Raw genomic sequence first — 25,669 nt, forward strand, 5'->3', positions numbered from 1 at the left:
TGTAATGACCTATGTTCATTTCAGTTGGGAAAACCACTAAGACAGTCTTTCTGAGGATGTAAAAAAGCAGGCGGAGAATGAGTGTCTGTCATTATAATGAAAACTTCCCAACCTGATTATGACTTATGTTAGGCAAGCAGGCCTACCATTACAATGAAAATTCCTTAACGCAGTATTCATATGAAAAAATACGTTTGGTGATTTCTCCCTCGTGTTTCTAGGGTAACGTTAAGAGCTATGCGATTTAATACAACCTTGCTCACAACGTGTACCTAGTTTTGAATAAAATGAATGTAGAATTTAATAAAAGTGAAGAGTAAGACATTCTTTTTAAGAAACATCTTTTTTCAGTGTTGAATTTTGAGTTATTTAGTGAACACTGTGGTGCTATAAATTGAATACGCCTAAATTGTAATTCTAGATCTACTACTACTACTACTACTACTACTACTACTACTACTACTACTACTACTACTACTACTACTACTACTACTACTACTACTACTACTACTACTACTAAGTGAGCCTCTGCCTTAAGTGTGCACACTGCTCATTCAAAACAGCGCGTCAGAGTAGGGATCGAATGGCTGGAGTACTGTGATGAACCCGTATGTTACGTACCAGCAGTAGCTATCAGAAAATGTATGAACCAGAGGAATGACATGCTAAAGAAGAAAGTTTTCGAACTCCTCAGCTATTTCCCGCCAATATTCAGTTAGGCTATTATACTTGGTACGCAGCAGTAATCCCATCTGTCGGATTTGAGTGGCAGCATAAGAGACAAAGAACATCACAACAAACAATGGTCAATGTAATGTTATTGTTGATCAATGTTATGGGCTTTCAATATTGTAGGCTTTCACATTTAGTTTCCTTCTGACTCCGAAATACCACTTATCAGAGTCGGTAGGGTAAAATTGAATAAAACATAAATGGTCGGAAATTGTGTTCTCTATAACTTTTGTTATGTAGTACTTTTCGATAGGACCAATAACATAGGTGTTTAAAAATTAAATTTTAGGCGCCTTCCCCTAAACTGCAATTTGATCCAGGGTGAATTCAATTGTTTATAACTTAGACTGTAGTTTCTTATTCCCCGACTCTATATACCGACTTACATTAAATTCTGTTAACCAATCTTCTCGTGGCTCGGCGTCGATATGGACTTGGCAAAAAACACAAATTAATGAATATCTGTGTTATCAAAGCCTGTATGGTAACAATGTATGACATAAATGATCGGAAATTTAATTCTATATAGCTTTAGTTATGTAATATTTATCGATAGGGCCACTAACAATATAAATATTTGAGAATTAAATAGTAGGCCTTCCCCTAAACTACCATTTCACTCAGCGTGAGTAAAATGATTTATAGCCTAGATTGTGGTGACTCATCCCCCGACTTTACATACCGATTAACATTAAATTCTCTTCAGCCGTTTTCTCGTGATGCGTGTACATACATACATACATACATACGGACAGACAGAAAATTACAGAAAAGTAAAAAGTGTATTTCCTTGATACTGCGGACATGAGCGATACAGAAATACCATTCTTTTCAAATTCTGAGCAATGTACAGACAAAACCCTTATAATAAGTTATATAGAGATGTAACTAAAGCATAATTATTGCACTCCCCCTTGAAGCTTCAAAACAGTACCTCATTTAAAACAGTATTCGCGGACGGAACAGATGTTTATTGTCAGGTCTTGAGATTTGAGTTAGGCGCATGCGCGGCAGCCAGGCATACCCCTAACACACCTTACCCCGCATTCTCACGACTTCCCGTCAGATGACCATAGTACTTTGTCACTTATCACAAGGGATCAATGTACTGTATACCGTGCACCCCACCTAGGCTAATATTAATCCAGGCATTTATTGATTCGGGTCCGCCTCTGTGGTGTAGTGGTTAGCGTGATTAGCTGCCACCCCCGCAGGCCCGGGTTCGATTCCCGGCTCTGCCACGAAATTTGAAAAGTGGTACGAGGGCTGGAACGGGGTCCACTCAGCCTCGGGAGGTCAACTGAGTAGAGGTGGGTTCGATTCCCACCTCAGCCATCCTGGAAGTGGTTTTCCGTGGTTTCCCACTTCTCCTCCAGGCGAATGCCGGGATGGTACCTAACTTAAGGCCACGGCCGCTTCCTTCCCCCTTCCTTGCCTATCCCTTCCAATCTTCCCATCCCTCCACAAGGCCCCTGTTCAGCATAGCAGGTGAGGCCGCCTGTTCGAGGTACTGGTCATACTCCCCAGTTGTATCCCCCGACAAAGAGTCTGAAGCTCCAGGACACTGCCCTTGAGGCGGTAGAGGTGGGATCCCTCGCTAAGTCCGAGGGAAAACCGAACCTGGAGGGTAAACAGATGATGATGATGATGATTTATTGATTCGGACAGCAACTATCACCAGTTAATACAGATTTATGATGTTTTACTGGTTTCTTTTTATTTTGTTACTTTACGTCTCACCGACACAGACAGGTCTTTTTTTTTTTTCTATTTGCTTTACGTCGCTCCGACACAGATAGTTCTTATGGCGACGATGGGACAAGGAAGGGCTAGGAGTGGGAAGGAAGTGGCCGTGGCCTTAATTAAGGTACAGCCCCAGCATTTGCCTGGTGTGAAAATTGGAAACCACGGAAAACCATTTTCAGGGCTGCCGACAGTGGGGTTCGAACCTACTATCTCCCGAATACTACAGACAGGTCTTATGGCGACTATGGGATAGGGCTAGGAGTCGGAAGAAAGTAGCTGTGGCCTTAATGAATGTACAGCCCCAACATTGTCCTGGTGTGAAAATGGGAAACCACGGAAAACCATCATCAAGGTTGCCGACAGGGGGGTTCGAATCTACTATCTCCCGAATGCAATCTCACAGCCAACTCGCTCGGTGTTTTACTGTATACTGTAGGCCTATTTTTGGCAGGCACCTTGGACTACTGCTATCCAATAGAATCACTTCAAGGGAGCTTCCGTTATTGATCAGTTAGGTACCCTTGTCTAAAACTTCCTTCTGTATTTCCTAGATGTTTTATGGTTAAAATTAATTTGGATTTTCTCGAAACTTTTAAGCCCATTGAAACCATAGGTCATCATTCCCTTCAAAAACTTACAGTTGTGAACTTATGCTGTTTTTCTTCTGAGCCCAAACTTCAAATCCTTCCCGCAAAACCCAGCTCGTATTCCTCGGGGAATTATTAGAATTTTTTTTAAATCAATTTATGGTCATCCAGAATGAGTAAAGTAGGTTTCCCTATTCAGAAAATTTGCATACTTCACCGCTCCCACAAATTAAACGCACATAAGGAAATTCTAGATTGGAAAGTTCCATTCTACATACCTGCAGCTACATCTCCACATGATTTTTCATGCTTATTCAAACAATTGTTGTAGCGTTCGACAATCTTCTGTAGAACCTCGCCGTATAAACCTGCCGCCAGCCTCTTTTGGTATAGTCATGTTCATTTCGTCGTCGATGTGAAAACGCTTGCCGCAGAAAACGTCTTCAGATGCAGACACAGGTGGAATTCACTAGACACAAGGTCGAGGCTGTAGGGAGGGTGGTCGAACTGCTACCAATCAAAATACTGGGCGAGTGCTTGCGTTTCAACAGCACCTAGTGACTTTCACCTCTCCCTGCACCTGAAGAAGTTCCTCGATGGCAAGCGTTCCTACACAGGTGACGAAGTGCAAACGACGATTCAGAAATGGGTTTCCTCGCAGGTGGTGCTTAATATACAAATATTCCTCGTAGATAGAAAACAGTAGAAGTATCCAAAATGCAAGAACTGGTATAGATCGTCAATAAAGTAACAGAACACAGTTCGAGCTCAAGTTGATGATTGAGTCCCGGCTCGATTCTGTGGTTTTTGAAGGTGCTCAAATACTTACTTACTGGCACTGAAGAGAAATTCTGCGGGACAAAATTCCGGCAATTTGGCGTCCTCGAAAACACTGAAAGTAGTTACTGTAATAGGACGTTAAATCAGAAACTTTCAGAAAAGTAGGCGCAGCTATAATGATTTGCAGACCGGGCGAGTTGGCCGTGCGGTTAGGGCCGCGCAGTTGTGAGCTTGTATCTTGGATATAGTGGGTTCGAATCCCACTGTCGGCAGCCCTGAATATAGTTTTCCGTCATTTCCTATTTTCACACCAGGCAAATGCTGGGGCTGTACCTTAATTAAGGCCACGGTCGCTTCCTTCCCATTCCTAGGCCTTTCCTATCCCATCGTCGCCATAAAACCTATCTGTGTCGGTGCGACGTAAAGCAAATAGTAAGAAGTGATTTACAGACGAATATCATGAATATTTGGTTACTCGTACTCTTTGGACACTCATTCCTTAATAGAAAAAAGCTATTCCATTAATTTACTTTACAGTACGTGTTGTATATCATTACAGTATATAATCATAAGACTTCTAATATCAGGGCGAGAATTAACCAAAATGAGAGATGCACATTACAGTGTCGCATTGCTAATAAACTTGTCAAAGAGATTTTGGACTTCTCTATGGGAAGTTTCCTTTTGTAGATCTTGTAGGAACGTGTCTCTCGATATCCAACAGTAATCAACATGCAAGTTCTTTTCCCTTTGCCGTAATAAAGGCGCTCTGTTTCTTTGAGCTCGGGTAGAATTTTTCTCTTAGTTATTCTTAAAGAACCCTAAGGCTATTGTGAAATAATCCATATGGAAATAAACATATGTATACCTTCCAGCTCATGTTGCAGTCCGAGTCTCTGAAATGAAATAGCATTCTCCTAACCAATATTGTTCTGTTACCTAAAAACAAATTTCTGAAACTTTACCAAGATTAAAGTTCTTGCGAAGACATAACGTCCTCAAAGATCGTGTCAAAAAGATACGTTCTAATACCTTGGTTGACGAAAATACTCCCTTTAACTTCAGAGTGTAAAGATGCTCTCAAAATGACAGCGAATATAACCCCTGTCCGCGCCATACTAGGCAGATCCAAAGACGGTAACCACTGCAGACGATGCGGTGAGATTGAAACATTGATACACGTCTTATGATCTTGCCCACTCGGCGAATGCCTACGAACACCAGACACCATCACATCCGGTCTTCCTTGGCAGATACGCTACGTGGAAAAGTGTATCTAGTACACGAAGAGGCTCGCAGTTGATGGTGGAACAAGAGAAATCGACATGATCGCCTTCAAACCCGGGAGCAAAAAAAGGTTTCATTCTCGATCCGACAGTCAGATTTGAATCACATGCATCACAGCCCGCTAAAGTCGATGAAGGAAAAAAAAGATGATATATTCACCAACAATTTCCTATTACCTCAATAAGTACAACCTTGAGGACATCGAGGTCATAGGACTCATGCTGCGTGCAAGGGTCACCATTCCTAAACTAGTGGTCACCTACTTACGACGCTTTGGTGTACCGAATGAGACGATTGTGATCTGGGGATACAAACATTGAAAGCCTCCATATCGATCCTGAGTCATCACCTCTATGCTCCACCCACTTGACGAAATCAATTAATGCATAATATTTGCTCTTTCTCACTAAGGATTGTTTTCTGTACATTATCAATAAAATTTTGTTTATGTTCAATTTTGTATTGTAATTAGATTAGATACTAAATTTATATTGTATGATATTCTTTGTCGGTTTGGCGACCTCAGTCATTTGAGGAAGAATAAATACAATAAATACAAAAATACCTGGCAGTCGATGTCATTGGTATTTCCCTCTTCAGGGTCTAGAGTTTTGATTTACTGCTCCATTAGCCACATATTAATTTGGAGGAGGTGGAAACAATAAATTGTCGAAGTTCAGCAATACTTGTGTGTGATTTTCAAACCTACGATCTAAAGTAGACAGTCGTTTGGAGTTCAAAGATGCACCTTTTCTGATCCGACTTAACACAATCACGGCGTGTAATCACTGGACAGCGTTTTTCGTACATGGAATACACGTGTGTGTTTTATCTGTTTGTAGTGAAACTGGTTACATATAATAACAAAAAGAGCAGCTTTATATCTGTAATCTTGCTAGAGTAAAAAATGCCTAATTTACAATCATGCTTAATCTGCTTTTGTTGCACATATTGGTTCGAAGCTTATAGTATTAACAGCGATGTAAAGCTAATTTGATTGCCAAAAATTCTATTGTTGTACTTGCTTTTATAAATCCACTAATTCACCAATTTCCAGTGCCATTGGATTGAACTATCTGATGCAGTGTAATGATATTATTATAGACTACTGTGTAATTCGTTATCATTCTGAGTGGGACCTACCATGGAAATTGTTACATTTATTGAAGACGACAAACTCGGTTGTACCTTCCAATAACTAAAAAATACAAACACGCGTTTTGGATATCAAATTAGCATTACAAAATAATAAGTTATAATGCAGGAGTGTATGCAGGGAGGGAATAATTCCTAATAAACATAGATCCGGAAACTAATCATTCTTGAGGTATGATGTAATCATATCTGCAACTGTTGCAATGTTGTTCAAGCTTTATGTTCCAAAGATTAGGCCCTGCATTGGATGTCAACGGCGTCTTGTATCTGCAGCAGCATTTGTACCATTGGTCATGGTAGCTCATACGTTTGCATATCCATTCCTGAAATACAGTAGTTGTCGGCCAATTTTTCGTTAGAAACTGTGACAACAACTTCATATGTATCCAGTGGTATCTAGTGCTGAGTCTAGTTCCTGGACCATGATGCATGAATAATGTTGTAATGTAATGACGTCTGAAACGGTTGATTTCCGGGTCTGTATACGAGGGTTGGGGCAAAAGTCATGTTAACTATTTTTTTTCTTGAAGATGCCAGTCCGGTTGGAAAATGTGACATATACAGGCGAAAGGACAAGGTGTTAACTTCATGTGTGGACAATGAATAGCACTGAAATATCATAACACACTAATTTATTACGGTAGTAGCCTATACAGGGCAATGTGGCCTTCCCAGTGCAAAAGAATGACAACACAGTACACATAAAGTTGACGTGACAAACCTGGGCCTAAAGACCCTCAAAGTAGTCCCCTGCTACTGACACCACACTCTGCCAACGATATGGGAGGCGCTGAATACCATCTGCCTCAGCATTTGCCACACCATGTGTGAATCGGATCACCTGTTGGCGCACAGCATTAGCAATGTCCTCTCGTGTTGCAAACCGCTTAGCACGTAGTGATTCCTTAAATTTTCGAATGAGATCAAAGTCACAGGGCGAAATGTCGGGAGAGTACGTTGCTCATCACTGGTTGACACACGTCCCTGCTGAAACTTTCCTACCCACCGTGCTACTGTACGGTATGGTAGGGCATTATTCCCAAGGGCTTCCACTAATTCACTGTGACATTCCATCGCCTTTCTCCCAAGGAGAACGGCTATTTTGATGTAAGCGCGCTGCTCAACACGGGTTACTTCCATCTCGCACGACACTCACCAACTAACTGATTTCACAGCCCTCGCTGCGCTACTACCAGCTATCACAGAGCCTTCTGTTGTTCTACATACACACTATGCCTGCATAACTTCCACACGAGACGCACATATGTTTGTGATCCGTTCACTTATCTACAAGAAAAAAATAGTTGCCATGACTTTTGTCCCAATCCTCGTATAAACACAGACTTGTCTCCTTATTTCAGTGTCCTTTGCGTACCTCTACAGGTTTTACCTATAATTTTAAAACATCCAGTATATATCTGGTCGTAATAATGATTTCGGTATTGAGAGCCTATACAAAGAAGTATGATCATTACATATACTGCATATTACACGGTATTCACAGCATTAATTCATTTTAACACTGCAAGACTTGTGTGGTGTTTCAAAGTATAATTCGTGGGACATTTAACTCCTTAACTGGATATGACTTATATAGGGCCATCATTTTATTAGGGCCCGCTTGCAACTGCACTGTGGCATCAGGAACGCGCTGCTCGCTCGCCCACAGACACTCCAGTCCTTTCGGCTGGCCGTCCCCCACACATTCTCATGCATCATCTGAAAGCGAATAAACGTGCAAGGCTACCTTAGCAGCGTCATTTAGCAAAGAATTAACAGCGATGATTTGATTGCCAAAAATTCTATTGTTGTACTTGCATTTATAAATCTACTAATTCGATTTCCGAGAAGGGATATATGACCTTGTGGGTGGTATGCTAAAACTAAGGATGTATTTGAGAAGAAGGAACTGCTATCCAATACCATGTTCTCAAAATCAACGTAGGGAACTTCAGCAGAGAGACCACGGGTGTAATCTAGTTTGCTGAGCGGAAATTAGAGTAAGTGTATTATAATTTCATGACAGAGGTCCATTTTTATGTTAGGTGTCATGATGTGTATACTTCACAGGTGGTACAAAAACGTTTTTTCGTTTTTGCATGTTAAATTTCAATCTTCCTGCTAGAGTAACGCCTTTATAAAATAACAATATGCCACGATAAAATATGGATACCTCGTTTGGTAAAAGTTCCATTTAGTTTTCAAAGAATAGTAAGCAGATATTAAAAGGAAGGAGATAAATACGGTCCGTGACCTAAATAAATCAGCCGCACCCACCACAACCCCATACAGAAAGGTCAAATGGACGTTCAATGTAGTGGAAATTAATTGCGCATTCAAATAATAATCTACTCATTACTCACGCCCATTGACTGACAAAACACACAATACGAAGAAGTCTAAACTGATGCGCCAGCAAATACGATAACAAAACCACCAATTATCGATAATTGAGGAATTAACTTCAGTTGGGGTAAAGCATATGAAATATTATTGTCGAGCGACTGCTTGTACCAGTTACGAGTTCATGGAGAAACGATGTACTCCTCTCGCAGAAGATATGACAGCCTCTGGAGACCGCTCAAGTTTAAATTCCATAAACGGTTTCTGGCCTGGTTATGCCAGGCAGAGCAGGGATTGTAGAGATGTTTTGAAAAACATATTTCCCTATTTTAATTCTTTGCCATTCGCGTCGATGGCTATTCAACTAGTTATTTATTCTATGAGGTGGTCTATTTATTCTCACAATTTCTTGGAGTAAATGGTTATTAATAAGTAACAGCAATGATAATTGCTTTTACGTCGCACTAACTACATTTTTACGGTTTTTGGATACACCAAGGTGCCGGAATTTTGTCCGGCAGGAGTTCTTTTACGTGCCCGTAAATCTACCGACACGAGGCTGACGTATTTGAGCACCTTCAAATACTACCGGACTGAGCCAGGATCGAACCTGCCAAGCTGGGGTCAGAAGGCCACCGCCTCAACCGCCTGAGCCACTCAGTCCGGCATATTATTGCGAATTAGGAAGCAATATACTATATGTTAAACACACAATCAACTACAATACATCCTAGAACCAGAAGCCAAGTGGAGCTAAGTTGGAAGACCACAACTTTAACGTTTTCAACCAATGCTTTCGGTCAATGTTCTCAATGTCCGACTCGCTGCCTGAATGGTCAGCGTACTGGCCTTCGGTTCAGAGGGTCCCGGGTTCGATTCCTGGCCGGGTCAGGGATTTTAATCTTGATTGGTTAATTCCAATGGCCCGGGGGCTGGGTGTTTGTGCTGTCTCCAACATCCCTGCAAACTCACTCACCACACATAACACTATCCTCCACCACAATAACACGCAGCTACGTACACATGGCAGATGCCGCCCACCCTCATCGGAGGGTCTGCCTTACAAGGGCTGCACTCGGCTAGAAATAGCCACACGAAATTATTATTATTATTAATGTTCTCAATCACATGCAAAAGTGCGAAACGCACCTCGTGCTCTCTTTTAAATTCGTGACGGCGTCCACGAACTCAGAACTTCGGCGATAGATGTAATATTGAATTTTCAGGCAGGGGACTCCCCTAAACAGATGTAAATGATGGAAAAAGGCACCGAGATTCGAAATAGGGAGAATTTCGTCTAACACTTAATTCTTACGAGTTAATATTAATTCCTTTAATCCATCCATCCGTCTTAGTGCTGAGTTTTCAATTAATTTGGTGAGGCAAGCGCTGAAATTATTAGCAGGGATCGTACTGCATGGAGTGCCGAATAGGTTTTATCAGTCTTTCATAAGTCCGACAACGTCCACCATGCTTGAACCCACGATATTCGGATTGGTAGGGTGATACTTTATCATTGATCCAAGCCAAACCCAAAACCCATGGCGCAACAGCCCCGAAGGGCCATGGCCTACCAAACGACCGCTGCTCTGCTCGAAGGCATGCAGATTATGAAGTGTCTTGTGGTCAGCACGACAAATCATCCCGGCCGTAATTCTAGGCTTCCTAGACGGGAATTGACCCAAAAGAGAGATAATGAATTAGAATTTTCTCACGCTTTTTTTTTTTCAACGTCAAAGCACCATTGACACCACGGATAAATGTTTCAATTGAGACAGTGACTAAAAAAATTGACTTTGTCGGAAGAATACTTAACAAATTTGAGTTATTGCTCGTTTTGCTTGTGGAGTATTTGGTTGCATCATTGTGAACATAATATCGAAACCTTACCGTGCTCTCCCTGCTGTCAAATTTTAAAATTGAAGTTTCGAGAAACATTTTCCTCATAAGAAATAACGAGAATATTTTGGAGGAAACACAGATATGAAGATCAGGGAAAGACAGACGTATTGACTAACTGACTGCCTAACTGACTGAAGCGTGGAATTATCTCTGGCCTCATCAAAGCAACCCCGGTTCGAATCTCAAACAACAAAATTTAAATTCAAACATAAATCTACCATCTTGTTTACACAAGCGACATTTTAAGTAGTACTGAGTTAAATTTGCAAACGAAACTAACACAAACCAACACAGTTATATAAAGAAACATTGAAACATTATTTATTTGTATCTTCAAGGATGAAGTGACCCAATACGTTGTTGGAATTATAAACCAATATTCTCAATGCAATATTCATAAATAGATTAAAGTATGTTTCTTCAGATAATAAATAATAAATGTTAATATTGAGTGGATAAAATAACTATACAGCTAAGTAACACAAAACTCACAATTTCTCAGTTCCACGATTGGAATGGATCACCAAGTCACACATTGTTCCAGTTGTGATACTGATTATCAACTTTTATTCGGTCCACCTCTGTGGTGTGGTGGTTAGTGCGATTAGCTGCCACCCGTGGAGGCTCAGGTTCGATGCCCGGCTCTGCCACGAAATTTGAAAGTGGTACGAAAGCTGGAACGTGGTCCACTCAGCCTCGGGAGGTCAACTGAGTAGACGGGGTTGGATTACAACCTCAGCCATCCTTGAAGTGGGTTTTCGTGGTTTCCCACTTCTCCTCGAAGCAAATGGTGGTATGGTACCTAACTTAAGACCACAGCCGCTTCCTGCCCTCTTCCTTGTCTACCCCTTCCGATCTTCCCAACCTCCCACAAGGCCCATGTCTAGCATAGAGGGTGAAACCACCTGGGCGAGGTACTGATCCTCCTTCCCAGTTGTACCCCCCGATTCAAAGTCTCACGTCGAGGACACTTCCCTTGAGGCGGTAGAGGTGGGATCCCTCGCTGAGTCCGAGGAAGAAAACAACGACATAACACGGAGAAACTTCCGTTACATGCTTTTCAGTGGGTACGGCAAAAATAACTCATTACAGGGAAAAGTGCTCCCTTTGTGGATCAGCTGTAGTATGTCTGTCTCCCGATCCTAATATCACGGGCTCAAACCTCACAGTCGCAGTTTGATTTTTGAAGGACAAAAGGGCAATTAGACCGCAAGAAACATCCCTTCAACTATATCCTCCATGAGCTATTCTTCACTTTCGTCTTTCTTATCCAAACTTTCTTGATCACCTTTTCTCTTCCAATATCAACATTATTGGGTTTTGTTCGCCTAAGGAGCCTTTTCACTAACGAGCGAGTTGGACACGCGGAATATATCGCGTAGTAATAGCTTTCAGTCGGGAGGTGGTTAGTTGGAACCTCGCCGGTGAGAGATTTGGATATGGTTTCACATAATTTCCTATTTATACACTAGGTAAATATATCGGCTGTACCATAATTAAAGCCTACCGGGCGAGTTGGCCGTGCGGTCAGGGGCGCGCAGCTGTGAACTTGCATCCGGGAAATAGTGGGTTCCCGCCCCACTGTCCGCAGCCCTGAAGACGGTTTTCCGCGGTTTCCCATTTTCACACCAGGCAAATACTGGGGCTGTACCTTAATTAAGGCCACGGCCAATTCCTACCCACTCCTAGGCCTTTCCTATCCCACCGTCGCCATAATGCCTGTCTGTGTCAGTGCGATGTAAAGCAAGTTGTAAAAAAAGTTAAAGTACGTCCGCTTCCTTCCTAGCCCCAGATCCTTCCTATCATCGCGTCATCATAAACCTATTTGCATTTGAGCGACATTAAGCACACAGCAAAAATCAAATGAAGACGAGTCCTTTATTTTCACGTCTTTGCTTGCTTTTCCTTTCCCGTTTCCGGTATCTTCATTCTTTGAATAATAGCACCTATTTATTTTGCTCTTGGAGGAATTCTTTCGATTTTTGCTTTTCTAATTGATGATGTTTTCTTGCACTTCCCATTAAACAAATGGCAATCATTAATGACCATCTCTATTGCTGTACATTTTATGAGACTCTCTTTATCCCTAAAATTCCGTCTGAAAGAATAGAATATAAATCATTATTTATGTTTCGTGCAATCGATATCGTCAGGAAAGTAAAACCATAATTGTACAAGCACATGTTCAAAGAGATGAAATTTCAACATATAACAAATATTTCCGCAAAGAATATAACTGATACATGATTGATCACATTTTATGCTTACATTTAAATAGAATATCCTAAATGATAGATCTTTTAGATCCCGAAGACAATTTAGAAAACATTTTAACTGAACTATGAAGTAGCTATAGTCTGACTTTAGTAGCCTATAACGAGGCACATCGCTTTGTCAACATGAATTACGCATTTGATTTTATCGGGTGCTTCATGTACCCTAAGAAGTGGTTTATAGACATTTATGTGTTCACAACAGCCATGTCAGGCAGATTTATAAGGAGAGATCTATAGTAGGCAGGCATAGAAAAGTTGTTGTAATACGTAATGCCTTTTCTTCGGAGATGCATAACTTCACAAATCCGACTACAGTGTCCCAAGAGTAGTGTTAGTCTTGTTATAACTTATAAATAACTTACTTGTCGACCTTATTCAAATGCCAGACCCAATTTTTCCCTACTTAGTACCTTAAGCTCTTCAGCAGTATAATGAAACTAGAGATGCATTAGGGATGATATTATAAGTTAATACATTTACGTACACAAAAAATATAAAAGGACCCGAAGTGTGACCTTGTGGTACTCCATGTTCTTTAACGCGAAAGTCTTTGGCCTCAAGTACTGAAGCACAACCAATACAGTTGTTATGTGCTCCTGCAACCTTGAGTACAGAAGGCTACGAAGCGGACGACAAAAGCGAAGCTAATTCACCTATCACTGGATTATCGTTGCCGATAAACACTTCTTTTTTGTTTGCTAGTTGGTTTACGTCGCACCGACACAGATAGGTCTTATGACGACGATGGGACGGGAAAGGGCTAGGAGTGGGAAGGAAGCGGCCGTGGCCTTAATTAAGGTACAGCCCCAGCATTTGCCTGGTGTGAAAATGGGAAATCACGGAAAACCATTTTCAGGGCTGCCGACAGTGTGGTTCGTACCTACTGTCTCCCGAATACTGGATACTGGCCGCACTTAAGCGACTGCAGCTATCGAGCTCGGTGATAAAGCACTTCTAGGTACAACTGCGATACAAAGTAGACGAAGCTCGTCATGATTATTCGAGTAATGTTCTTTCAGATGGGTATTGTGTCTTACATTGTCGAGTACGGTACTTTAGATAAGTAACAAACGTACTGGTGATGCTATGTCGGCATGCAACACTTGCCAGCAGACAGCACATCTAATGCAATTCTAGCATGTCTGCTTTCCATTAAGGATTCAAGTGGATCACATATTCTTACGAAACCATCTCTCATCTCTTTTCCTATTCTCGTTTGGTACCAGCATATCACCTTGAGAAATATCATAAAACTCTTTCAACTCTGACCCTATAAATCACGGTTTCATATCATTCGCTTTCTTGGAAAGAACTTTTAGATGGAAAAACTTTGTAAAGAACAAACATATCTATAACCATAAATTTACACCCCTTAAAATAACATCAAGAACTGCAAGAAGATGTAAGAATATTTTGATTTGAATGGAAAATGATTTTCAGCTGAGCTGAAGGGAGTGTCTGGGGTGTAAAATTCGTATTTGTATGTTTTGGTTTCTTGCACTACTTATGAGTTTTCCTAATAAATTAGGTTATGAAGCAGTTTGATTCTGTGCCACTAGATTCCATGGAATTTGGGTACAATTAGTAAGAAAATAAGTAAAAAAAACCTTAAGCGCGTTTTTTTTTTCAAATACGGTTTTCTTAATGTTAACAGTCAGTAATTAATATATTCTGAAGTATTAATTTGATTGCTTTTATGTCCTACTAACTACTCCTGAAGTACTGCACCTAGAAACATTAAATAATTGTTTAAATGTTCAGTATCTTACACCAGTTTTAGAACCCTATCATGAGCTTGCATCCGGGAGCTAGTAGGTTCGAATCCCACTATCGGCAGCCCTGAAAATGGTTTACCGTGGTTTCCCATTTTCACACCAGGCGAATGCTGGGGCTGTACCTTAATTAAGGCCACGGCCGCTTCCTTCCAACTCCTAGGCCTTTCCTATCCCATCGTCGCCATAAGACCTATCTGTGTCGGTGCGACGTAAAGCCCATTGCAAAAAAAAAAACATCTCTTTCTTTCTTTCTTTCTTTCTTTCTTTCTTTCTTTCTTTCTTTCTTTCTTTCTTTCTTTCTTTCTTTCTTCGGGTAGACAAGGAAGAGGGAAGGAAGCGGCCGTAGACGTAAGTTAGGTACCATCCCGACACTTGCCTGCAGGAGAAGTGAGAAACCACGGAAAACCACTTCGAGGATGGCTGAGGTGGAAATCGCACCCCCCTCTACTTAGTTGACCTCTCGAGACTGAGTGAACCCCGTTCCAACCTTCGTACCATTTTTCAAACGTCGTGGCAGAGCCGGGAATCGAACCCGGGCCTCCGCGGGTGGCAGCTAATCACGCTAACCACTACACCACAGAGGCAGACCCCAAATATCTCAAAAATGGAAATTCCTGCTGTAGGTCCCATTCTGCACGACTGGTCACACATATTCTTTGTTGAATTCTGCGCCTCTCCCGAGTGCCCCCCCCCCCCCCGTATTTTCACACTGATTTGCCATTATCTTTATCCTATTATGTGATCCTTTTTATTTATTCTCTTTCTTTATTTGTCCTATCCGCCTCCGTAGCGTAACTGTTAGCGCTATTAGCTGCAGTCGTCGAGATTCAGAGTTCGATTCTCGGTAGTGCCAGAAATTTCAGAATGGCAGGAGGGCTGGGATATGGTTAAAATAGTGCATGCAGCTCACTTCCATTGAGGGTGTGCCTGAAAATAGCTGCACTACCTCGGGACAAGGACATGACTGGTTTTCTTTATTTGTCATTTGTCCCTATTTATTACCATCTGATTTATCTTTATCATTTTCCTTGCTTTTAGCGGACATTCCTCTAATCCTTCGCATCCCACGTCAAGATAAAGGCCTGTTAAAATAGCCTCTCGCCGAGAGTTGATGACTTCCCTCTTGATGAAGCTTGGAAGCAGAAGCGAGCTTGGCGAGGGCTGAGAAGCAATGGATGTACAATCATGGATTGGGATTGATGAGTAGAGAGCTCAATTATGTAACGGCAGTGTACTAAGATTTGGAGATTTGTGTTTTCATATTTGTCCTTGTCCTGTAGCTCCCCTTCTTCCTGCACTTATTTGCAGCTGTGAGCTCGCATCCGGCAGATAGTGGGTTCGAACCCCGCTGCCGGCAGCCCTGAAGATGGTTTTCCGTGGTTTCCCATTTTCACACCAGGTAAATTCTGGGGCTGTACTTTAATTAAGGCCACGGCTGCTTCCTTTCCATTCCTAGGCCTTTCCGGTCCCATCGTCGCCATAAGACCTCTCTGTGTCGGTGCGACGTAAAGCAACTAGCTAGCACTGATTTGCCATTGTGTTTGATCTATTATAAATCCTTTTTTTTAATTTATTACTTGATTTGTCACTGATTCGCTTCTTTTCATTACTGATAGTATATTTTATTTAGAACTATATTTTTTGAATCAATAAACAACAAACGTTAAGAGAAATGCGAAACAACAATTATAATGATTAACTATGTACGAAATAGGTCAGATATGTCGATGCTTATGTCGTATAGTCATGTCTGTGATGAAGAGTAACCTGTAACTACAAGGACAAGACACACTTACTCACACACTTTGAACTTTTTTTTTTGAGTTATTGTCGTCCACATTTTGAAATTTGTGCAGTTATGAGAAAACCGCAGTTAACCAACGATGACACTATAATAAGGCGAACTAGGAAATATTTAGAGTGAAGTACAAGCCTCAGATTTTAGAAGTAGTAGGGAGGAACAGTTTCTGTGCTAACTCTTTACGTAGATGAGAACTAATTAGTGTCTTTATTTTTTAAATTTGCTTGACGTCGCACCGACAAAGATAGATCTTACGGCGACGATGGCATAGGGCAAGGCTAGAAATGGGAAGGAAGCGACCGTGGTCTTAATTAAGGTACAGCCCCAGCATTTACCTGCTGTGAAAATTTGTAACCACGGAAAATAATCTTCAGGGCTTCCAGCGTGGGGTCCGAATCCAGTAGCTCCCGAATGCAAGCTGATAGCTACGTGACCCAAACAATGCGGCCACTTGCTCGCTGGATCTTTAATTGATTGAAGTAACATATATAATTCTTTCTATTGGTTGAACCATGAATGACTCCTTCGTGTGCTTTAACAAGTCCTCATCGCGAAGACTCAGCGTACAACAACGAAAAAAACAGGCATGGTAGGGCAAGTTAATATTCAAAGGCTGTATCAAACACAAGGTAGGGTTATGAATGAAATTTCTCTTCACGACTGGTTTAATAACAATTAAATATCGTTCCTCTATTTACTCGGCTGCTGCAGGGAATAGTAATCCTAAGAGAACTCAACCATCCGGGGAAACGGGCGTTTAATCTGATTACGTAATAGAATCTTCCTGATTACTGGCGCTGGTGAGGACGGTGGTGGGAGATATGATACGGCCAAGATAGAAAGTGGCTGAAGTTTCGAAGCTTCAGTCGGATGCGCCGTTGCCAAGGAAACGAAACCCGTAGGCGACGTCATGTTACAGCTAAGATCACCCTCCTCTCGCAGGATAAAGTTACAAAATAGCTCCACATATTCTTGGTGGAACTTGCTTTCCTTTAGGAATCCAACTACAGTGGAACATTAGAAGTAAGTTATTTACTTCTATGTTCTTCGCATTTCTATGCTGAAGACATTTCTTAGGGTCCCCATACTGTGAAAAATGTACAATTAAGCAATTTCCTCAATTGTGCCGAAAGTTGAAGGGATAAAAAGCCCGGAAAGGATTCGATTTATAAATCTTGGTTATCTCTATCAAACTATAAAAGCAAATTTCGAAGATCACTTCCGGCCTAAATGCAATTCCGGAAAAACTGCCCATAATCGCTTGTTTTTTTTTTACTCGTTCCCTTTTTTATTCAAATCCTAGCCAAATTAGCTTATGTACATAATTTTTCTGTCATGTGTTCCTTGGTTCAATACCCTTTTTGAAAAATGTCCACACCGAATATAGTTATAAGGGCTTACGTTAAACTCTGCATTGACTCACATTAGCTCTCGTAATGTTAGAAAAAGGCGATCCGCTAATTTAATCGATCGGATAACCATGCTTAAGAAAAGGACTGTAATTTTTAGAAATAAAAAAACGAACATATTCACATACTTTTGTGGTTCATATGTTTGCTTCGCTACACGAAAAAGTAGGCCTATACGTTTAAGAGGGCTTAGAATAGGAAAGAACAAGTACAGATTTTTTGGTTGTCCCCTCTTATTAGCCTCTTGCGAAATGCAGGGGTTAGAGATAATGCATCCCTTGACTCCATGCATAGGGGAAATAATAATAATAATAATAATAATAATAATAATAATAATAATAATAATAATAATAATAATAATGACGTGTGGCCTCTTGAGAGGTCTGGTGCAGGTCTTCGAGATAACGTCTGTGAGGATGGGGCCCTACCTATGTCGAATTATAATGCTGAAGACGGCACACACACACACACATACACACACAGACACACACAGCCAGCCCCCGAACCACCGGAATTAACCAACGAAGGTTAAAATCGCCGACAAGGCCAGGAATCGAACCCCTTGGACCAAAGGCCAGCACGCTAACCATTTAGTCATCGAGCAGGACACAGAAGAGATAATGAGTTTCGATAAATCGAAAGATAAATGAGTGTATCCACAAAATAATGTAAGGCTCAAGAATTGTCACAAAATGAAAGACATTCTAGACTTCGTAAATATAACACTGACAATAACGTTACTGCTTTTACGTCGCACTATCTACTTTGACGGTTTTCGGAGACGCTGAGGTGCCGGAATTTAGATCCGCAGGAGTTCTTTTACGTGCCAGTAGATCTACTGACACAAGGCTGGCGAATTTGAGCACCTTCACATACCACCGGACTGAGCCAGGATCCAACCTGCCAAGTTGGGGTTAGAAGGCCAGCGCTTCAACCGTCTGAGCCACTCATCCCAGCAAATATAATACTAATCTGATTATTATTATTCTTTCTTTCTTTCTTTCTTTCTTTCTTTCTTTCTTTCTTTCTTCCTTTCTTAATCTATTTACCCTCCAGGGTTGGTTTTACCCTCGGACTCGGTGAAGGATGCCACCTCTACCGCCTCAAGGGCAGTGTCCACGAGCGTGTGACTTTCTGTCAGAGGAATACAACTGGGAAGGAGGACGGTACCTCTCCCAGGTGGCCTCACCTGCCATTCTAAACAGTGGCCTTATGGGAGAGGGAGGAGATTGGAAGGGAGAGATAAGGCAGAGGGAAGGAAGCGGCCGTGACCTTAAGTTAGGTACCATCCCGGCATTTGCCTGGAGGAGTGGGAAACCACGGAAAACCACTTCCAGGATGGCTTAGGTGGGAATCAAACCCACATCTACTCATTTAACCTTCCGAGGCTGAGTGGACTCCGTTCTAGCCCTCGTACCACTTTTCAAATGTTGTGGCAGAGTCGGGAATGAAACCCGGGCCTCCGGGGGTGGCAGCTAATCATACTAATCACTACACCACAGAGGCAGACTTCCGGCTAATTCAAGGATTTTAATTCTGGACTGAGAAGTAGAACGGCGTTCACTTTATACGAGATTTTCTCAAGCTCTTACTTACGGGAAGAAAGCGCACATTGGGATTAGGTTACAGAGCTAGTATACACAGACAACCGCTGATTTTCATGGTTATAATGGTGTCGGGAAACTGATGGAGATAACTACAGATAGACCCCGAGTCTAAAAAGATAACCATACCCTTTTTACTACTAATGGTGTTCGGCCTCGGCTAGGAATATCATACGGCCAGTATTTACACAGTGAGAGAGCATACAATTTTTGATATTCGTGGTTAATTTTTTTTATTTCGTGTGGCTATTTCTAGCCGAGTGCAGCCCTTGTAAGGCAGACCCTCCGACGAAAGTGGGCGGCATCTGCCATGTGTAGATAACTACGTGTTATTGTGGTGGAGGATAGTGTTATGTGTGGTGTGTGAGTTGCAGGGATGTTGGGGACAGCACAAACACCCAGTCCCCGGGCCATTGGAATTAACCAATGAAGATTAAAAACCCCGACCCGGCCGGGAATCGAACCCGGGACCCTCTGAACCGAAGGCCAGTAGGCTGACCGTTCAGCCAACGAGTCGGACATATTCGTGGTTGAAAAAGAGTCATAACTTATATAACTTAATACTACAGTCTGATAAACATTGAGAAATTGCACACTGAGTAGGTGGCTGTGCGGTTTGGGTCACGTAGCTATCAGCTTTCATTCGAAAGACAGTGTGTTCGAACCCTACTGTGGGCAGCCGTTAAGATGGTCTTAGTTTCGCGTATTTAAGTGCATTTGTGTTAATTCTTAGTTCATAATTTTAATGGGTTGAGTGTATTTCAGAGAACTGTGTCGGTGACAGTTTCTGGTATTTTCTCTTCACATTATGGCCACAAAATATAATAAACGCTATCTCCATGTGTTCAGAGATATCTATAAAATTGAATTTCCGTTCAAGTTACAGTATAATAAAGGAAACTAATATGCATTTTGTTCTGTGTTTGTTACATTTTCTTGTAGCTATTTTTGTTTTCATAGTTTAAGATTTTAAATTTAATGGTCAATTCGCCTCGTAAGTGTAGATATGGATGCCTTTTATGTTGTCTTTTTATCAAGACCGTGGCGCAATATATGCGGTGAAATCTAAGAACTAAAAAGTCTTCCTATTTTTGATTCCTAAAACTTGGCATGTTCAAACGTGTGCATGAACCTGCTTTACTCTCCGCCATACTTGTGTGTACACAACATGCAGAATGTCATATGTACTTGCAGAGCGCTGCTGTGTGTCGGCTTCTTCCTGTCGGCGCTATGGGCCGGTATCCACGTGTGTTCTCCTGATGTGTTCGCCTGGAACGTGGGGCTGGTGTTCCTGAACGCACTCCACACAGCCCTTCTCGCATGCCGCTTCCTGCCCCCTCCTCTGTCGCTGGAACTCACCGAGTTGTACCTGAAGCTATTTAAACCCCTTCGAGTCAGCAAAAAGCACTTCAAGGAACTCACGAAAGAAGGTCAAGTGCTACGTCTGGAGCCTGGGGAGACATACGCCGTGGAGGAAGTGACATCAGCAGACGAACGGCTCTCCGTCCTTCTGCGTGGCAAGTAAGTTCTTCTCTGTATCTTGAATGTTTATTATATAGGGTGAAGCCAAACTCCACCGGCAAACTGCCGGATGTTGTTCAGAAGGCTGAGTATATTGGGTACCTACAGCTTTAAACATAGAAAAATGGGGTGTATTAAAAAGAATTCTGTAGCAGTGAAAATGAATACTAAAGGGAAACATAGTATGACAAACACATTAGTCCTTAATAATATGCCCAAATGTTTTTGTTTAACGCTATTTGTTCGAGGCGTCGACCTGTATTATAAATTTACTCATTCAGGACAAATATTTTAGGTTCCCTATGGGAATCAACATCTACATCATATCTGATCCTTTCAATAAATAACAAAAATAAGTGATAGCATGTATTTACGCGTCGCGTGTTTCATCTGATGATTATTGCACTACTCTGTGTTTTATAGTGTACGTTTAGGTTTGGTTTGGTTTGGCTTTTTCACTGATATGAAGATATTTGTACAGAAACTAGGGTGACTGGGGTAACAAACCGAATAAATCGTATTTACATTATTACTCCCTTATTTATTTATTTGGCGTATGATGAATAATGACAACATATAAACTATTTACACAACCAGTGAAAGATGAGTACAAAGTAAATACAAATCATTATTACTCCCTTATGCCAATATACTCAGAAGGTATTCCTGAACATCCACCGAAAGTTTGTCGATGTAGTTCGACTTCACCATGTATATCCAGCTGTATTATCTGGCGTTGCCCGGGAAACGTATTATTTCTGTGATCTTTATTGTCTGCTAATTATGAGTGAAGTGAATAATTTCTGTCGATTTCTTTATTGTGATGTTGATTGATAATTTACGAACTATCTTATAGTTTTAGAGTTGTGTGTTTAAAGTTGTAGTATTAGATTATTTTCTTCCGCAGTAAACAAACTGTGCCTTTGTGGCAGCCCGTATTGTCTGACAAATATCTGATCCTTTCAATAAATAACAGAAATAAGTGATAACATCTATTTACGCGTCGGGTTATAGATACGTACACGATTCCAACTGTCACCAGTCAGCCTGGGGACCGCATAAACTGTGAATTCAACATTAATCTCGATCAGTTATATTTCCTCTTTCACCCCTTCTCTTCCTTCATGCCGAAGGAGGCTGAACTTGTGCATAAACGGCATCCAGAGTATCACAATTCATCTCAGCGATCCCTAAAACTATGGATTCCACACTAATACTAATTGGTCGTTTTACGATCATTTTTACATGTCACTCCCTCTCTTAGGGGTGTTAAAGGTGTCCACAGTACTTTCTTATCAGATAAGTCATATGTGTACCAAGTTTGGTTGAGAGCTGTTCTGGAACATACATACACATCCATAATCTTAGTCAATTTGGACATTTTCATGTTAATGTCTGGACTGAAACAACATCCGGAGTGTCACTATTTATCTCAGCGACCATAAAAATCGTGGATTCGGCACTATTTTTGATTTTTATATGTCACTACCTCCCCACTCGCACCCCTTGGGGTGCTAGAGGTATCTTACCCCTACAGTATTTTTAAAGATAATAAAAATAATATGTGAATAAGCTTTTGTTGAAATCGGTCATGTGATTTGGGAGGAGATGTGGAACAAATTCACATACATACAATGACTTTAAGATTTGCTTCTACAATGTATGAGAATAATTTCAGAAAGCACTCATACATTGGCCTGAGTTCAAACCGCAGCCGTCTTTTTGACAAAATTATGTTAAGAAACATGGAAATTACTCACTGTGCCTTACGCAATTTCGAGAAGCAAGATATGTAGCCAGAGCTGTTCGAGGATTTGCCACTGATCGTGTGTACTCCGATGTGCTGCACGTAACATAACTCTTGAGCAATTTAGAGAAACGAATGTAAACCTGATATTAAGTAAATACCAGGTGTCGAAATGTTCATATGTTGGAGGCGCATGATTGCTAGTAATGCCATTCCTTTTGCTTGCACTCCCTGTTACGAACGGTGTGAAAATGTTGCTCATAAGTTGGGTTGGTGCATGCATTTCAGTGGCCTCAAAGTCTGATATATACAGTCGAACCCCTATAGTTCGAACCTCCATTCCCCGAATTTCCAGTACCTCAAAATAATTTCAATTTCCCTACAGTCTGTTCTATTCTTCACGTGTATTTATGTCTCTATTACTTGAAATTCGATTACACAAATTTCTCCATTTCTCGAAGCAAACGTTGCACGGACACAGATAGGTCTTAGGAAATGGGCTATGAGTTGGAAGGAAGCGGCTGTGTCCTTATTTAAGGCACAGCCCCAAAATTTGCCTGGTGTGGAAATAGGAAACAATGGAAAACCATCTTCAGGGCTGCCGACGGGGGGGTTTGAACCCATCATATCCCAGATGCAAGATCATAGCTGCCCGCCACTAACCGCACGACAACTCACCCGATAATGGATATTATTTACCAATCATGATATATGCAGCAGAATCCTGGACAATGACTCAGAGAGATGAGAGAAGAGAAAAGGCAGCCGGATTGTAAGTCCTGAGGAGTACGGTACAGAAGTAAGAAGGGATAGTGTAAGAAATTAAGACATAAGGAAAAGGCTAAATGTGCAAAATTTAAATGATAAACTGAAACAGAACAGACTGATATGGTTTGGACATGTCAAGGGGATGAAAGAAGAAAGTAGATGACAGGGAATGGAGGACGAGGAAGACCAAGATTATGATGGATGGACTCTATGAAGAACAGCATAGGACAAAGAAACCTGGACTGGAACACAGTGCTGGAATGACGGAGAGACAAAACGAAGTGGAGAGGAACCATATTTGCCTCCACCCGGTGCCTGTTGGAAAAGTTGATGATCGTGATGGTGACGATGAACAAAATGTCTTAGTAGTTGCTGCCATGTGGTTTGTAAGAGCAAATGCGAATAACAAAGTTGTGATACTTATGTGATCAGGATCATTTAACCCAAGTGACAATACGGTAAAATAAACTTTAAATTCTTACCAGAAAAGAAATGTTTTCCTGTAGCTCTTATTCTAAAAATAATCTACAGAGATTAGGATTAATAACAGTTTGTCTCCTTATTTCTTTATTGGAGTCGTACTATAGAAAATTACGAAGTTAAACATTGCGAAAGAGATAAATATTGACATAAATAGTCTCTAGAGGAATTGAGGAAAAGAGCCCATACTCTTCTATTTATCAAAATGTTTTCTAACTTGGTATGTTTACTGTTAGGGAGAGATTCGCTGAAGCAAAGAGATTAATTCTAGTATCAAGAACCCTCGAGGGTGAAGACGGCTAATAGAACGCTGAATTGCAGAATGTGGCTTGCGGGACAATCTATCTCGCTCAGGCCAAGAGTCTAACAAAAGAAAGAATATTGCCCAGTACAGTATTTTACAATGAAGAACTTCCGAACAGAACTGTGGGGACGTGAATTTGAAACCCGAAAGTCTTTTTTACCTGGAAGAGGAAAAGGAGTCGAATTGTTCACGGAGGTTACGGATAGCAACAAATGGATATCCAATAAGGGTGGATTATCTACATTAGAGCGGATCACATCTTTCAAACTGAATGCGAATGCTGCCGCAGTTGGAGCTTTTTCCGGAAGATCTCAAGATGGTACCTGGTTCAGACATGGCTGCCTGGAGAGAGAAACCTATAGACGCGTCTTCAGACAATGTGGCCGTTCCTTCGAAATGCTCGTCACCATATTGTACGATCTAAGATTGTTGCAGCTCTGAACATTTTGTTTACGTCGACACAGATAGGTCTTATGGTAACAATGGGAGATGACTGGGAAAGATGCGCCCGTGGCCTTAATTAAGGTACAATTATTTTGAGGGTTCGAATCCACTCTCTGACCAATACAAGCTCACAGCGTCTGTTTACTTCGTTTCTACTTTTAAGGGTTGCTTACAAGTTAAGTTTCAAAACTGTCATTTACGTATCTTACATGATAGGTTGTAGCAATACCATAAGTTGGGCTACTTTTTTATATTTTTACTAGCATTTACCTGCGGCTTCACCCGCGTTTATTAATTCAGCCGTTGGATGTTTTAAAGTATCTAAAAGCAAAATCAAACACATCGTTTTTACGTAGGTGAATTGAATGAAATACAGTACTTTTATTTTTAATAGCCGTGCCCGCGAATTGAAACGCGTTGAATTTTATTTTTGACTTATAAAGTTCCTTGTCAACTTTTGATTTTTTTTTCGTATTCATCTCATTGGAAAATCTCTTTATAACTGTAATCGTTCGTTGCTCTCAGAACTACTTTCATTCGACCTAGACATGGATTGGCTCAATCGACAATTTGCAAGACGACTTTCTCTATCTTGTTGAGATTAATTTTCACGTTGCAATCTTTGACTTTTGGCCTTTCTCGTGTTTCTAGAGAGATCTGATTTTGTATTAGGCATGACTAATAACTTAAATACTCAATACGAACGAACACAAACACGGCGCGCGTTGAGACTCAACCATCCTCAACAGCCCGCTCGTGCGTTATAAGCCCGCGCGACAGCCAGCCTTTATGATATCTATGGAGCAATTGTAGCAAAATCCAATATGTAGGCACTTAGGAAAATAAAATTAAACCAAAATATGCCTTTAAATCAATTAAAATAAGCTATAGACTCTTAAGACAACACGTTCACACAATCACTACACCAAATAAATGTACAAATACACCTTGAAACCCATTAAAACTACACAGAACACGAGAAAAGATGTTAAGATTGCAGAGCTTCAC

At 41.1% G+C, this 25,669-nt stretch overlaps 1 protein-coding gene across 1 annotated transcript in view; it reads left to right on the forward strand.

The window, feature by feature from the left end:
• LOC136882390 (popeye domain-containing protein 2-like) overlaps window positions 1-25,669 on the forward strand; it is a 157,111-nt gene that overhangs the window by 63,661 nt on the left and 67,781 nt on the right. The window contains exon 3 of the mRNA XM_067155052.2: window positions 20,592-20,918. Coding sequence (XP_067011153.2) covers window positions 20,592-20,918 — 327 coding nt within the window. The remainder of the gene's footprint in view (window positions 1-20,591; window positions 20,919-25,669) is intronic.

This window comes from Anabrus simplex, chromosome 1 (genome assembly GCF_040414725.1).
Source record: "Anabrus simplex isolate iqAnaSimp1 chromosome 1, ASM4041472v1, whole genome shotgun sequence".
In the NCBI taxonomy this organism is placed as follows: domain Eukaryota; kingdom Metazoa; phylum Arthropoda; class Insecta; order Orthoptera; family Tettigoniidae; genus Anabrus; species Anabrus simplex.